The 17,298-nt window shown below is 36.1% G+C and overlaps 2 protein-coding genes across 2 annotated transcripts; both read left to right on the top strand.

The window, feature by feature from the left end:
* Positions 1-611: 611 nt before the first annotated feature.
* On the top strand, positions 612-1,583 carry LOC123597485 (olfactory receptor 2T27). The gene has a single exon (XM_045476405.1). The coding sequence runs from the start codon at positions 630-632 to the stop codon at positions 1,581-1,583; it is 954 nt and encodes a 317-aa protein (XP_045332361.1). The 5' UTR covers positions 612-629.
* A 10,577-nt stretch (positions 1,584-12,160) lies between these two features.
* On the top strand, positions 12,161-13,135 carry LOC123611285 (olfactory receptor 2T2). Its single transcript, XM_045503091.1, has one exon. It carries the CDS (start codon positions 12,161-12,163, stop codon positions 13,133-13,135), a length of 975 nt encoding a protein of 324 aa, XP_045359047.1.
* Positions 13,136-17,298: the final 4,163 nt, after the last annotated feature.

Below are 17,298 nucleotides of genomic sequence, written 5' to 3'. Positions count from 1 at the left end.
TGATGTAGAGACAGAAATATAAAGTGGGGATTTTGTCCCTTCTTTACCCAACACTCCTATCTCTATTCAATCGGACAAGTTCAAATATTTCTCTTTTATGTGTATCTTTCTCTATGTAAAATTATGTTTGAGCAAAAATAAACACAAAGTAAATGAATAAATAAATAAATAAATACGTATTTTTAAGTAAAAGGACATAAAATTGTCTCACCATGACGTAACTTTAAAAGTAATAGTCAGCAAATCAAGTATATCATCCTTGAGTGAGTGATTATATGGTGCTGCATATATAAATCTTCTGAGGTTGTTCTTCCAGGAAGTTGGAATTTTTGAGCTTTATGCATAGGGTGGATCATCCTTAGGTCCCAAAGTTAAAAATACATTTCTCAAAGCAACGCATCAGAATCAATCCCAGGAATTATTAGAAAAGGGAGAGAATTACACACTGAGATTGATTGATTTGTCTTGATTTTGTCCACGACTGCATTATAATATTTTAAACAAACTAAATATTTATCTTTTGTGCCCAACTTTACCGCATTATAATATTTTAAACAAACTAAATATTTATCTTTTGTGCCCAACTTTACCTATCATATTCGTGTCTTTTTAGTGTAACCTACAGAGCTATGGAGTGGGGCAATTATTCCATGTATGCCGACTTTCTTCTCCTGGGCTTGTTCAGTGACAATGATTTTCCCTGGCTTCTCTTTGCCCTCATCCTCTTCGTTTTTGTCATCTCCATAGCCAGCAACACCATCATGATCATTCTGATCCACATAGACTCCCGCCTCCACACCCCCATGTACTACTTGCTCAGTCAGCTGTCCCTCATGGACATCTTGTACATTTCTACCATTGTGCCAAAAATGCTGGTTGACCAGATCTTGGGCCAGAGGGCCATATCCTTTGCAGGATGCACTGCCCAGCACTTCCTTTACCTGACATTGGCAGGGGCTGAGTTTTTTCTCCTAGGACTCATGTCTTATGACCGCTATGTAGCCATCTGCAACCCTTTGCGCTATCCTGTCCTCATGAGCCGAAAGGTCTGCATGTTGATTGTACTGGCAGCCTGGCTGGGAGGGTCCATAGATGGCTTCCTGCTTACCCCAGTCACTATGCAGTTCCCGTTCTGTGCCTCTCGAGAAATCAACCACTTCTTCTGTGAGGTCCCTGCCCTTCTGAAGCTCTCCTGTACTGACACATCAACTTACGAGACAGCCATGTATGTCTGCTGCATCATGATGCTCCTCATCCCTTTCTCTGTCATCTCAGCCTCTTACACAAGGATTCTCATCACTGTTTATAGAATGAGTGAAGCAGAGGGGAGACGAAAGGCAGTGGCCACTTGCTCCTCACACATGGTGGTTGTCAGCCTTTTCTATGGGGCTGCCATGTACACCTATGTGCTGCCTCACTCTTACCATACCCCTGACAAGGACAAGGCTGTGTCTGCCTTCTACACTATCCTCACTCCCTTGCTCAACCCACTCATCTATAGTCTCAGGAACAAGGATGTTACAGGGGCTCTACAGAAAGCTCTGGGCAAGTGTTTGTCCTCAGGTAGTGTATCCACGTTCTAAAGAAATTGCATTTGCTTCTAGATATTTGAAAAAAATATATGTACAAAACTTTATCATTATCTTAGGATTTACATATTCTCTGCCTGCAAACTTAACAAAGACATTCACATTCAGCAAGCAATGGTGGGTTATTCTTAGGATTTAAAAAATTGACTCTGGGATTTTGAGAACTTGGCCATTTTTTGAAAAGTATAGGTTTCTGAACATGGATGGTTTTGGATGTGTGGCAATAAAGCAGGAGTCACCTGTTTGCTTTCCATAAAGTATGCATGCCACTGGAAACCATGCAGTTGTCCATTTATTGCAATGGTCAGTCATGGCAAAAGAAATGCTCATCTTCAGCTATTCCTCTGACTTCTTACCACAGTCTCTTAGAAACTTTACAAATTGACTACTTCAAAGAAATCAACTTGCCAAATATTTTGATTGTATTTCAAATGTTATTTCAATCTCTACAAGTGATTTTTTTTTGTATTCTATCTTTAATTCAATCAAGCCAATATTGGCATCATTATTTGTTAAAAAAAAATGGTTTGACTCCATGTAACTAATTTTCTCAACTAAATCTCATCAAAATGGTCTGTAGACACAACAGTACACGTCAATTTTTGTAAGAGGCCAGAAACGATTTTTTTTGCCTTAAAGTTTTACTAAAAATGGGCACTAGGGTGTCTCAGTCAGTCAAATGTCCAACTCTTGGTTTCAGCTCAGATTATGATCTCATGGGTTCATGAGATTAAGCCCCGTGTCAGGCTCTGTACTGACAGTGCAGAGCCTGTTTGAGATTCTCTCTCTCCCTCTGCCCCTCTCTGCTCATGCTCTAAATAAATGAAAAAATAAATACTTAAAAAAACATAAAGGTTTTACTAAAATCATTCCAGAACAATGAATTCAATGTTTAGAAAGTTTGGTGTTGATGCATTGTTAAACATGGATGGCTCCTACGTTTTCTATCCTTCCTTATCCCAAATTCTTAATGATATCATTTAAAAGGAACAACCAGGGCACTTTGAAATGCATCTTTTTCACTGTACTTAACTTGTCTGATGGCCTAACTATTTTATTTTTAACAATTATTATGCAAAAGAACAGGATTCTTTTAAGAGTTAAAGGTTGATTTCTTCTTTTGGAAATGAATATACTTATTATTCAATTATTGATATTCACCTTTTGTATTTTTTATAATATTTTAATATAGCTTAATATATTTAATTATTTTAATAACTGTATGTTAACCAGTATTCTTCTGAGGTAGAGAAAGTTATTTTTATCTCTTCTCTTTTTCGTGCTTGACAAAACTCATTCTATTTTAAATCCTGTCTTTCCAACTTCCTGCTTTCATATCTTAGAGTTTACTTATCTTATATTTCATTATTCATGGATAAAATATTTTGCAACACAAAGAAAAAAATGTGGTTATATAAAATCTCATTTTAAAATTCTCCTACTATTGGAGTGGTTTAAATGTGTATAGACAAATCAACAGGCAGTTGATATATGCTTCCAAAAATCCAATGCTTTTACATTCTGAAAAAGAAAAGGAGAAATATATCATTATAGAGCTTTCAAAGACACCTTATTGTTCTATCTTGCATTCCCACATAAAACAAATGGTGATGATATTGTTTCTTATCCCTAAATGTAGGCATCTGTCCTATTTTTTCCTCAATAACATTCAAGTTGGAACCAGAAGTTGGAGTTACCTTTTAGATTTCACCACTCTATTTTGATATCACAGGATTCTTCAACCCAGTCTTTCATTCTCTTTGAACTTTGTTTTCTTTCTTTCTTTTTTTTTTTTTTAACTTTGTTTTCTAACACTTCTGCCATGGAGACAGTGACTTTGACCAGGATTAGTCAGTTTTGGACATTCTTTGGTTTGGTAATAGTGGATATGCCTTAAAGGTAGATTCTTGTATGAAAGAAATAGATAAGGAAAATTACATTCTCATTATATAAAAAAATCTTGCCATTGTAACACTTGTAAAATTCTAATTATAAATAAGTTTACTATGTAAAATTGAAGAAAGTAATTTCTTGAACTCCTGTTCCTAAATTCTTAAATCAGGATAGTCTAACCTACTTCTTACCTCAGAAAGATAATTTTAAGAGGATATGAGATTACCGGTGCAAAGCAACTTTAGCTTTGAAAGGTGCTGTATACCATGCGGTATTATTAAAATTAACTCATCACTATAAGGCACAGGCAGTGAAATCTGCTTCCCTCATTCACTTCTATTCTAGTCTTTTCTGTTGACATTGCATTTAAAGTAATTCTTTCTTGCAGAAATGACACTACAGAGGTCACCAATGCCTTCTAACTCTAACATAAGACCTCTATTAAAACAAACAGAAAATGTTTAAGGCTGTTAGTCTACCTGGCCATTATACATCCTTCTGATAGAATGTCTCTATGGTATCATGAGGGGCTGGGTGGTATAATGACCCTTAACATTGACTTTCACCTAACTTCAGAAATTAAAGAACATAAGCAAAAACTCCTCAACATGAAGATGTTTTTTTGTTGGAAGGAAACTGCTCAACCACCTATATAGTGCTTGACTCCTTACTTTCTCAACCCAGTGAATCAAAAAGGGTCTCATGCTTCTAGGCATATTTGTCATGTATGTTTGCTTTAATTTTTCTGTTTAGTTTTAACGTATAATTGGCACTTAAATAATATAAATTGAAAGAATGAAATAAACATCAAATTTTCTATAATATAGTTCTTTTCAATATCAGCCCATTCTCTCCTTTCTAGAGTAGTGTTAGCAAACTCGTTGCATTTTTGCCATTAATGGGCTCTGCCTTTCCCCAATTTAAGCATTTTTCCCCTCCCTCTTTCTTATACCTCTTCTTTTTCTCTTCCCTGGTTTATATCCCTCTGTCTTCCATTCCTAACAATCTTTACCTCCTAACATTTTTTCACTTTTATTTTTCTCACCGTGCTCTTGCACTTTGTCCATTTCTACTTTTTCTCTATTTTGACTATATTCCAGCACTCACTGCTATCTGAGGTGATGCTGCACTTCCCTAGTGGTGGATGAAGTTTGAATTAGCCTAGATTAGCAGCATATCCAAAGAAAAGGAAAATCCATGTTTTTTTTTTTTTTTAATGGTCTTCTGAAGTGTATTGGGAATGATACGAGGGAGAAAGGAGATATGGCTACTTTGAGGAATTTGTAATGGAAACTTATTTAACACAGATGTGTTTGTCTTGGTTATATGCACTTAGTTGTAGCCAGATAGTTTATATAAAAGAAAACATAGGCAAATCTATACCCACTTTTATAGTATGCTAAGTAGTCTTCTTTGGTTCTGATGTATAAATATAAATAATCTTTAGTCTAAAATAGGTGAAAACCCGCCAACATTACAGATTCTATTGTTCCAGAGTAAGGCGGATAACTGTAGAAAAAAAAATTCCTACTCTGGGAAGAAAGCTGATTCTCAACTTGTGACTGTACATTCCCTCTGTCTTGGGTGTCACATCCTTCATGAGTGCTCTGGTCAGGTTCTTTCATCACTTTATGACTGCTACTTTGGTGTTTACATCAACACATTTTGCCTTAGAGTGTAGACTTTGATTTTAGTGATTCCTAGTGTTTGTTTATAGATATCCCAGAGTTTCTTCAATAATTTTGGGAGAAATGATCTGAACATGATTGTCTTCACTTAGCTATTTGTAGGAATTAAATACATTATGTTCACTTTGGTAATAGTTATAGGATTACTAGAGATGAAGTAAACATAATAAGACAAGAATTAAAACAGAAAATAAGGAAATATTGAAATACTGTATCATGGAACATTGGAACTTGAAGCAATCTTGGTTATGACTGTGCCAAAATAGGGAAAAAATAAAAAAATAAAATAAAATAATAAAATAAAATAAAACTTATGAGAATGGAATTCCATGCCAAACAGGAAATGTCAGAACTTTAGCTGCAGCCCTGATATCCTCATCCCAAGTCCAGGAATTTTTAGCATTTCTTCTGAGCCCTTTAATTTAATCATCCCTCAAAGGGTAAAAGGTTGAATTATATAAATTCTGAGTCATTGTTAAGATCCAATATTTTACCAGCTGTGAAATTTTCCTTATTCCAGTTATCTGAGTGTCTTCATGCTTGATTCTTTCTTGTCTGAATCCCCATTTAGAAAACATTGATATGTGTGTCTTTCTGGGACAAGGGCAGAGTTAAAATCTTTGGAACTTTAGAAAGAACATTCTAAAAACATATAGATGTAGATATTATCATAATAAATAACAGAATCTTAATCAAGTATAATTCACTATAAATGCCAAGTAGCACTTTGTAATGGTGTGGGTGGACAGAATTATTTGAACTCAAACCAAACACTAGGAATGTAAACATCCAGACTTTGAGAATTGCTGTTTTGAATATAAGGACATGCTTATTTACACCTGTATGCAAGGCATATTACTGGAAAGGCCTGAAAGAGTGGAAGAATAGGAGGAGGAGAGCTAAAAAAAACAAAGATGAAGGAAGAACATGAAAAGCAAGACTGTGAAGGCACAACATATCTATCATATGTAAATAATTTGAACTCTTGTATTTTTAAAAGATACCTAAATTCAACACTAAATGAAAAGTTGTGATGTTCACAGGCTGTGCTACTTTCCATAGCATGTTAGATAATAATAATAGAAGTTTGAATTAATTGTTATATCAGAACGTCTCAATCATTTTCATGACATGGATATCAAAATAAATTGTAGTCATATGGCAAACTGGGGTAAACTGAGGTGGCTGTTGACAAAAGATCAACTCCCTGCTGGCTATAGTCAGTTCAGGAAGTGTAGACCAATCCAGGACTGAGAAGGTCAATATCTGGTTGTAACCCATTTGTGGCCCTTCACATCATAGTGAAGGGTAGATTCTATTAAAATCCACTGCACATCTAATTGAGGATACTTTATATTTATTAGAGACATAGAAAATATTCTTCAATAATAGTTTTTAAATAGTATTCTAAGTGGCTGAAAGTGTGTATGTGTTTTCATCTGTAATTTAGAGGCTACGAAATTTAAGGTCTAAAATCTAATAAATTTGTAAGGATTAGAAATCATGTGAGTAATGTGCCCATCACCAGATGTAGTCCTGAAATGCATTCTAACATGATATTTATTGTTATTGTTATTATTATTATTATTACTATTATATTTTAGTAGCAGTAGTTAAGTTGCTCACCTCCCCAGACAAGACCACTTTTTTTAAATTTACCTCTTTAGAGAAATACAATTAATTTCATTTTTAGTAGTAACTTTTAGAAAATGTATGACTTCTGTTTTATTTTATCTCCTATTTATTTGTCTTTGCTTCCCCTTTCCCCCTCCCTCTTTGCTTCTTTTAATACTTTCTTCTCTTCTATTTTCTCTTTATCATGTGTCCTTTATTTCATACTGAATTTGAATTCCAACTAATCATTAAACAATTATGAAAAACACTTAAACTCTGTGTCAAATGCATATATTTATTTGTTTTTTTTCTTTCTTTCTTTATTTTTTTTCAGGAGAGAGAGAGAGCATGCAAGCAAGGAAGTGGCAGGAGGAGAGAGAGAGAGAGAGAGAATCTTAAGCAGGCTCCATGCTCAGTGCAGAGCCTGACAGAGAGCGCTGTCTCACTACCATGAGGTACCTGAGCCAAAATCAAGAGTTGGATGCTTAACCAACTGAATCACCCAGGTGACCCTGTATAATTTTAATATAATTTTATTCAAACAAAATAGGCCAATCCCATGGAAGAAAGAAATTTCCAGTTTTGCATAACTTCTTTTAGAATTATTGTTTTAATTTTAAATTTAAGTGACCCTTACTGTCACCCCTAGACCACATTTCTTTTGAACTACTTTAGAATGATGCCAGGATTAGATAAGTAGTTCTATGATGAAATTTCCAGGAATAATTACAATCTTTTACTTGGGAAAATAATGCACACTCCACTAAAAGGGATGGGCTTTGATTGAGTTTCCTATAGTGCACAAGGTAAATCTTGTAAATTTAGACTAATTGCTAACCTGGGAATTCCTTCTGCAAGATGCTGAAACCCATTATTAATGAAAAATATTTTGGGCCAATGCCACCGCCATATTCAAGTAGTTAAGAAGTCCTCTCTTCCACTGTTGCCTTACCTAAGGCTTGGACTCAGCTGCTTTGAGGTAGGATCTTAGATTTTCATGGAAGCTAGATAATACATTCCCCAGTGAGTGCGATGTTTTCTTCAGGCACCACTCTGGAACTTTAGAAAGTCTCTTCAAGATTAAGAAGGATGAATTTATACATTCACTTTTTGGCAACTAGATTATTAGAAAAGGGATACTTTAGCTTAAAATGTGGGAGATTGGGGCGCCTGGGTGGCGCAGTTGGTTAAGCGTCCGACTTCAGCCAGGTCATGATCTCGCGGTCCGTGAGTTCGAGCCCCGCATCAGGCTCTGGGCTGATGGCTCAGAGCCTGGAGCCTGTTTCCGATTCTGTGTCTCCCTCTCTCTCTGCCCCTCCCCCATTCATGCTCTGTCTCTCTCTCTGTCCCAAAAATAAATAAAAACGGTGAAAAAAAAATTTTTAAAAAAATGTGGGAGATTGAGGAGAATCTGGTATAGTTTGGAAGGGCATGAATGCGTTCACTGAAGAAGAAACAGGCTTTTAAGAGCTGATTGATTGAAAGAGAGTGCCTAGTATTCATTATGAGTAGTTTTCAAACATTAGTGGGTAGGTGCCAAATGTAAGTTACTAAGGGAGAAGCATGGATTTTCCTCTGAATATTTCTGAGGCAAGGATTACCTCCTTCATAGGTAGTTAGGTATTGTTGAAGGTTTTTTTGTATGCTTGGGAGGGAATTGAGATATGTTAAATGTCAGCCCTGAATAAACACAGGAAGAGACAGAGACCAAGCTCAGTACAAACAAACAAACAACAAAAACCTTCATTATACTTACTGTTCTGTTCTTAGAGAAAGAAATCATGTCACAACACTGAGGGCCAAATTACTGGGATGGTCAGAGGTGAAAGGCAGGAATGAGGACACAGTTTTTATTGGGGTTTCTGCTGGAAATATAAGGCCAGACAGGGGAAATTGTTTAGGATTGGCTAGTTTAGGTAATGTTGTCTGACTTTAGTGGTCTCTAGTTGCCTGGTACCTAATTCTGAAATATTTAAGGCAGAGAAATATTTTCTGTAAGGGTGCATGTATCAGATAGAGGAGGTCTGAGCCTAGATTGGTTAGTTTTCATATCAAAGGCATGCTTGTAGCTAAGCCCTTTGCTATCTTTTAAAGATTTGGCTAGTTCTGGAAGGGCCAGCCCTTCCATAGTTAGATTTTTTAAGATGCCAGAACATGGTAATATACAGAAAACTTAAAATATCTACATACAGATTATCAGAAAGGATTGGTCCAAGACCTCAACTTCTTGGACAGCACTTTATAAAATATTGCCTTATCTTACTTGGAAGTCTCTCCTTACAAGAAGCCAGGAGGGTCACAAACTGCCTGGGCTCATGTGGCTTCTCCCCAAACAACTCCCCATTGTCTTGAAATGTGCCACATCTACCAGCCAGTACCTTGCACAGAACTTCTCCTACATCTCTTTACTTCTCTTCATATGGAGACCACAAGGAGGATCAACACCTCTTACAAAACTTACTCTTCCTTTTTTTTTTTTTTTTCACTGCAGAGATCCAAAGCTTCTGTCCACAGTGCTCTCCACACCTTGGCTGGATCTTCCACCACTCCCATGTCCTAACTAACAAGGCTGGGTAATAGTGAACGCAGTCTGTGGGTCAGAGTATTTTCTGACTTGAACAGCAGAAAGGCCTGAGTCTCATGCAGACAAAATGTTTGTTTGTTTGTTTGTTTTCTCCTTTCTCTTAAAAAAAAAAACAACAAAAAACTCTTGTTTGAAAAGGAAATGGAAAAAAACCTAGACCCTTGAATAGAAAAAAATGATAGTAGAGGAAAGGTTACTTTGTGGGGAATAGAATCTGGGATCTTGTAGTGTGAATTAGTCAAATAACACATTACTTTCAGCAATAGTGTGAACACTAATGTTAAATTTACATATTAGGAGCTGATGTAAACATTAGTTTACATCATATCAGTTAACATATATTAATCATAAAATATCATTGTATTCATAATGTATATATTGTCATGGCTTAATTACCATTCCAAATATCCTACAATAGTGATTATGTATTTTGACCATGTGTCACATTATTTTTTTTATAAATTTGATTCATTGACAAAGTAAAATATGCTTCTTTGTGTTAAGCCTTTAATGTGCTACTCCTTTAGCATGCTCTGTTCCCAATATACATTCTTTCTTCTTTCTCTCTTTCTGACACACACACACAAACACAAACACACACAGACACACACACACACACACACAGGCTAGATCCATTTTTTTAACACAATGAGTCTATGGTTATTTTTGGATTTGGTTTAAAATTATATCTTTCCTTCAACTTGCATAACCTATTATTATAGGATAAACACTAAAAAAAGATCCAGAAGTTAGAAAAATTTCATTCCTTAATCAAAGATATTTGAGGCAATAAGAGTGATTTACTCTTGTGAACACTATGTAGAGTCCAGTATGAGTGTTTGTATAAGATAAAATTATGTAGTCTGTATTTTGATTAAAAAGTAATTTGTTATTAGGCGGTTTTCAGATTGGTAACTTTCTTTGCTATTTAAGTTTTTCATTGTATTTTTAAAGGGATTGTTATTATTGGGAGTTGATTTGGTACTATTAGTAAATGAAATATAAAATCTACAATGTATCTAAGTGGAAAAAATATGGCTGGTCAAGATAAAATTACTGCCTGCCTGGATGAATATTTTAATGTTCAACCAGTTATTGTGAAGAACTATAAACACAATTTCATTTGTAAATCTTAAATTCTGTCTTTTTGTATATGAGTCAGATCTGGATCTCTCATAAAAAATTCTTTCATATATTAAAGAAGGCAGAAGTAGCTGATGCTCATCAAATTTGTTGAGAGTTACAGTTGATATTCAGATATGGTTTGTTAATTATCCAGACATTTGTTTTTGTCCTGCTTAGCTAATAAGGTGTGATAAATTTAAGTTAACATAAAACTGATTTTACTTCCCCCTCCAGATTTTACTTATTTCTTTAGAGTATTACTCATAATGTAAATTCATCTTTGATGAATATTTAGAAAGGAAAATAAATCTCTCTGTTGCTCTGATTAGTTTTGGTTCCACATAAAGAGATACTTATTCCTTTTTAATGCTTCAGAGACTACATATTTCTCTCCAAAAAATATGGGTATATTTATGGTGGCCAATACATTTTATAGAAATAAACTTCTTTAGTAATTCTGTCACTGAAATAGGAGAAGAGGAACACTACAATAGGATGATGATGATAATAATAAACAACTCATTCCTCAATATCCATGAACATATCTAAAAGATGCACACTTATATTCTTCAAGAATAAAAGGTATGACAATTGATTCCATTTAGTTCATGGGAGTTGTAATAATACTATTGTATATTTTTCTGTCTAAGTTCAGAAATCATTTTCCCATCTGGAGTTATCTTTACTTATAAACATGAAGGACCAGTATAACACAGTACAAAAATAAATGTTAAAGAATGAAAAAACAACAACAACAAAGTAATGGATTCTTAGGAGTCCATTAATAGAATCAGAATGCCACCCTATCAGAAAAATTATGTTAATGTTTTGTTTGACCAATAATTTAAGAAAAGTTTAGGTCACCATAGAGTAATATGAGCCAGTGTTAAGTCCTAAAATTTCAACCTACTCCATTATGGTGACCAAAGACTGCCGCGAAGATGAAACCAAACCCCTTATTGTGGAATAGAGTTCATGGCGATCCTTATTAGAGATTTATCACTCCAAATTATCCCATGAGAACAAAGAGACCTGACTTCTTAAAGTTTCCTATGCCTAAAACATTAACTTTTTGGCAGTACATCTGCCTATAGCTCACTTGACCCTGATCCAGCAGCCCCAAATGCTAAATTTATCTAGATTTATTGGGCCCATGCTTATTTTCTGTCAATTTATTACATCACAAATGTATGTCTATGTACAATCTTAACAGTGTAATCATCTAAATGGCAGAGAACAACTCAAATTCAATCAACTCATGGATATTGGTTGCGAGGCACTATACCAACCTCAGGAAATATTTAGCCTAAAGTAATATGATTATAAAGACTATAAAGAAGATCAAAATAAAATAAAAATAAATCAAATTTTAAAAGTGGTTCTGTATGAACTATTATATTTACATCTCACATCCAGCCTAAAGAGATATAGACTTATGATAAACTTTCATAGATAATGAAAGTATTAACTTATAGATTAATATATCTGTTCAATGTCACAAAGACCGTTAATATTAAAACTAGAATTCAAAATGATTTGAAGTCTATATTCTTTCCTCTATCCCACACTGCTTCTAATATATTACACTGGTGGGCTCTGTGTAAATATTGATTATTAATTAACCCACCAAAATTTTGCCTTTGAAGACCTAAGAACCACCATGTGAGATGATCATGGAAGCCATTCTCCAGAACTCTACTGATTTCATCCTCTTGGGCCTCATCACCCACCCTGAATTCCCTGGGCTTATCTTTGCAGTAGTCTTCTCCATTTTTCTGGTGTCTGTAACAGCCAATGTGGTCATGATTCTGCTCATCCATGTGGACTCTCACCTGAATACACCCATGTACTTTTTACTCAGCCAGCTCTCCATTATGGACACAGTTCACATCTGTATCACCGTTCCCAAGATGCTGCAAGACCTTCTGTCCAAGGAAAAGATCATCTCTTTCTTTGGATGCACACTTCAGATCTTCCTCTACCTGACACTAATTGGAGGTGAATTTTTCCTGCTAGGTCTCATGGCTTATGACCGGTACGTGGCTGTGTGCAAACCCCTTCGGTACCCTCTCCTCATGAATCGCAGGATTTGCTTGTTCATGGTGGTGGGTTCCTGGGTTGGTGGCTCCTTAGATGGGTTCATGCTGACCCCCTTCACTATGAGTTTCCCCTACTGTGGCTCCCGAGAAATCAATCACTTTTTCTGTGAGATCCCAGCTGTACTGAAACTGTCATGTGTTGACACGTCTCTCTATGAGACTCTGATGTACGCCTGCTGCGTGCTAATGCTGCTCATTCCTATATCCGTAATCTCTGTTTCCTACACATGCATCCTGCTCACTGTCCATCACATGAATTCTGCTGAGGGCCGGCGCAAAGCCTTAGCTACCTGTTCTTCCCATATAATGGTAGTAAGCATTTTCTATGGGGCAGCCTTCTACACCAATGTGTTGCCACATTCCTACCACACACCAGAGAAAGACAAGATTGTATCCGCATTCTATACCATCCTCACCCCAATGCTCAATCCACTCATCTACAGCTTGAGGAATAAAGATGTGACTACAGCTCTAAGAAAAGTGCTGAGTAGATGCCCCTCCTCCCAGAAAACCAGAGTGGTGGATTTGTCCAGGAAATACTAGACAAGGCCAAGTACAAATATCATTGCTGCTATGGCCACTGGCACACCTTCATATAAGAAACTATGTTTTTGATTATGAAAAAAAATTCACTACCATTTTAATAATCCTGAGTTATCGACAGGCAAAATCATCTCTTTGCAAGCATCATTTAGAAACAATAGCTGTAGCCCACAAGCATCAGAATTAGTCCATTGGCTAGTCTGGATTCACTGAAAAACATTTTCCAGAGAGCATTTTCTTCAAGTAACACTATAAACAATCCAAAATAGGCCAAATGCCCCTTTGAAGAGTACTGGATACATATTTTCAGGTTACACATGTTCATGTGTCTGTGTCTATATTATTGACCAACTTTTGAATAGAAGTTGCAAGGACCAGTCACCATGTCCTCGAGGATTTAATATCAAACATTCAGTGTCAATTAAATATTTTCTAGTAATAATAATGTAGAAACTTTATTTAGGAAAATTTTATGAAGACAATTTAATTATATTTTGGGTTCTATATTCTTGTTCACGTTTTATGAATACTTGTATTCTCTAACCACCAAAATTAAACTGTAAGTAGTTATCATATTTTTATTCACATAGAGTTTAATATGTGCCTGGAAATCAACATTTACTAGTTAATTAAAAGCTTACTTCTATACTTAAGGTAACAACATTGATATGTGCTGGAGACCAGCTCCAGCAAACAGGGGTTCCCAAAGGAAGAATGGAGTCAGTGAAAATAAAACAAAACTAAAATAAAAAACTCGAAAATAAAAAACTAAAAAAATAAACTAAAATAAAAATGGACACAGACAACAGCAGTGTGTTGAACTGGCCGATTTATTGTAGTAAACGTGGCATTATATATGCTAGTGATTTCCTTCTAACATACGTCATCTATGTTTTTCTAACATTACCTAATTTTGAAAATGTTCCTATGTATAAACAACCTTTAAAAAATAACATGGTGATTTTCCCCTAACTTTCCCGCATACCCTTTGATTATAGATTAATTTCTTACATTATTCCATTATGCATCTGCATTTATCTATAATATACAAAGCATTTGATTTGCTGTTCTCGTGAAAGGCCCTCCATTTCTCAACACCTGAAGTGGAACAGTTACAGGGACAGGGTAATCACATGAGACCAGAAGAACAATGTGTTTGCCTCAGTCCAAGGTGCCAGAAAGGGGCTGAAAAAGCCTTAGAAACCCATGCCTCATACATTCTCAGAGAGACAGTGCACCTAGGAACCAATGAACCATTCTGTAGCTTAACCGACTAGGTTCACTCATCATCTGGAATGCCTCCGGGGTGCCAGGTGGGCCTAGGGGTTGAAGTCACCTGTGCCCAGAGAGACACTCCTTAGTTGCCAGAGTGAGGCTTTCAAATCCATATGTCTCTTCTTTACAGGCCCTCTCTGCTGGCAAACGTATGAGGCTATCCTTCCTATAAGTAGAGGAGTCTCCATAGGGGATGGCAAGGGCTAAAAGTAAGGCCGCACAATTTCTTGAGGAATCTTATTTTCTTCCTAATGGTTCTTTTCCCAGGGGGCCTGCCGAGGGCAATTCCCCAACAGACAATACCCTAGGTAGTTTTAAGGCCAAATTACCTAAAAGCGGGAGTACAAGAAGCTTCACTGTCGGCGGGCCGCCCTGCAGTCACCAATCCATCCACAGCCTGGGCCCTGCCACTCAGGCTGGGATAGCTCCACTTCCAGCAGATACGATGTTTCAAAAACTTGCACTCAAGCCCTAAAATATAGTATAGATAAACATAGAATGAATAAATCAAGACATTTCATTAGCTAACTCAGCTCTCATGGTCAATTCTCCTTTTTCTCAACTTCTTGAGGTGTTATACTAGTAGACAAATATTTCTTCTTTTAATTAGCTTTTGGTTAAGGGTGGTGTCTTGATATAATCCAGACTTTGGTAGACTATTAACTAAACAAAAACCACCCTGACTGAACTGTGTTCATTGATTTACCTAATTTTAACTTCCTACTGAGTGTATGGTTCTGAAATAGCACAAATAAAAAAGAACTTTTGATTCATCTGGTGCTTATTTTGCTTAGAAAATGTTGGGCACATGTTGTAGTGGTTTCGCAATTAACAAAGACTAATAAATGGTTACTTAGCCTTAAGTTAATCTAATATCAACATAGAGGAGGAAATGTTTTCTTCAACAATGTTGATGCAAGTAAAACATTCTCATTCATACGCTTTTTTTAATTCTTATTTATTTTTGAGAGAGAGACAAAAAATAGGTGGAGGAGGGGCAGAGAGAGAGAGGGAGACACAGAATCCAAGGCAGGCTCCAGGCTCTGAGCTGTCAACACAGAGCCCAATGTGGGGCTTAAACTCATGAACTGTGAGATCATGCAGGCACCCCCACCATCAATATGCTTTTCAAGGTTATGTTTGCTTTAGAAGGTTCCTGATAACCTGATCATACCCTGATATCAAACAATGGAAGAATTTCTGGGACATATTAAATCTCTTCAAGTGGAGAAATTGAGTAAGACTCATCTATGAAATATACTCAATGTTGTTTCAATTCAGTTTAATTCCCTTTAGTCTTTGCACTGATACTTTCTATTTTCTCCTTCTTCCTGCCTTTGTTAGCATCTCTCCTGGTTTTTCCTTTCTCAAAATCTTTCATTTCACAGTTTCCATTCCCCCTCTACTTTGGACATTTGTGCCCCTCATTTACTCAGAGTCCTGCCTGGAACTGTGTTCTTTATATTAATATCTAATAGAGCTTTTGTTTTCACATTTGCAAGATGAATCTTTTGCACCTTTAAGAAAGGTATTTAACACAGACTTTGGTAAATATTTCAAAATTATTTAAAAACAACTTGTAGGGGAGGTGTCATAAAAGTTCATGTCTGGGGTAGGGAAGGAGGGGACCTCTCTGATATTGTTAAGAGCTATTGGGGCTCTGTGTGGCTCTGTCAGTTAAGTTTCTGACTTCAGCTCAGGTCATGATCTCACGGTTTGTGAGTTGGAGCCCCACATCGGGCTCTGTGCTGACTGCTCAGAGCCTGGAGCCTGCTTCAGATTCTGTGTCTCCCTCTCTTTCTGCTCCTCCCCGGCTCACGCTCTGTCTCTCTCTCAAAAATAAATACACATTTTTTTAAATGTTTTTCCACCTTACTGGTGGTTGCATGGGTGTGTTCACTTTGTGATAATTTATCAGTCTCACCATATAAGACTTATGCACTTCTCTTTTATATGATATACTTTAATACAATTTTTAAATTTTTTAAAAATCACACAATATGTATCATGGGTATCCTCTCTTCTCACTCACAGAACTAGTTCTATTTTACAAGGGATGATCAAGGGTTTTTCCCCAATAATCATACCAAATTTTTATATATGATAATTTGTGGTCATCAGTGTTTCCTGTTTCTTGAAATATAACTTGGAAATGACAATTATAATTTTTAATTATTAACAACATATAAATTGAATTCTCACAAAATATCAGGTACTATTTTTTTAAGTCTACTTATTTATTTTGAGAGAGAGAGAGAGAGGGAGAGAGAGAATCCCAAGAAGGCTCAGCACTATCAGTGTGGAGCCTGATGCAGGGCTCAAACTCACTAACTGTGAGATCATGACCTGAGCCAAAATCAAGAGTCAGACACTTAGCTGACTGAGCCACCCAGGCACCCCAGTCAGGTACTATTCTAAATTGTGAAGAAAGATGAGGGTGGAGTGGGGAGGGGAACAAAAATGTACAACAACAACAACAACAACAACAACAACAACAAAAACTGTCCCTATTTTTCAAAGGATATTCGCTGAATTATCTGATTTTGATCCTCACAAAATTCTAAGACATATTTAGAGAAAGAATTAACCTCATGGGACATGGAGAAGCTGATATTCAGAGAAAATCATTGCTTCTTTCAAGCAGGAGGCAAATGGGAGCTTCAGAACCATGTCTTCTGATTTTTGGTCTTGTGTTTTTATGCCAAATCTTATTAATTGATAGAAAAGAAAGAAACATGTAGCACAACATACAGCTGCCAGTTTGTTAATCTTGAGAGTGACCTGCAGAAAAAATGTTCTTCTGGGGTGACATGCTAATAAAATATATGTTAATTTTGTGTTGGATACCATCTCTCCTGGCCCAACAAGGACATGATGATCCTTGTTGA

The sequence above is a fragment of the Leopardus geoffroyi genome, chromosome A1, assembly GCF_018350155.1.
Source record: "Leopardus geoffroyi isolate Oge1 chromosome A1, O.geoffroyi_Oge1_pat1.0, whole genome shotgun sequence".
NCBI classification, from domain to species: Eukaryota; Metazoa; Chordata; class Mammalia; order Carnivora; family Felidae; genus Leopardus; species Leopardus geoffroyi.
The sequence above is the reverse complement of the archived record's forward strand: the minus strand, read 5'-3'. Positions and strand labels throughout refer to the sequence as shown.

Bases quoted from the DNA above. Each gene is read 5' to 3' on its own strand.
- LOC123611285 (XM_045503091.1), top strand. From the start codon at position 12,161: ATGATCATGGAAGCCATTCTCCAGAACTCTACTGATTTCATCCTCTTG.
- LOC123597485 (XM_045476405.1), top strand. From the start codon at position 630: ATGGAGTGGGGCAATTATTCCATGTATGCCGACTTTCTTCTCCTGGGC.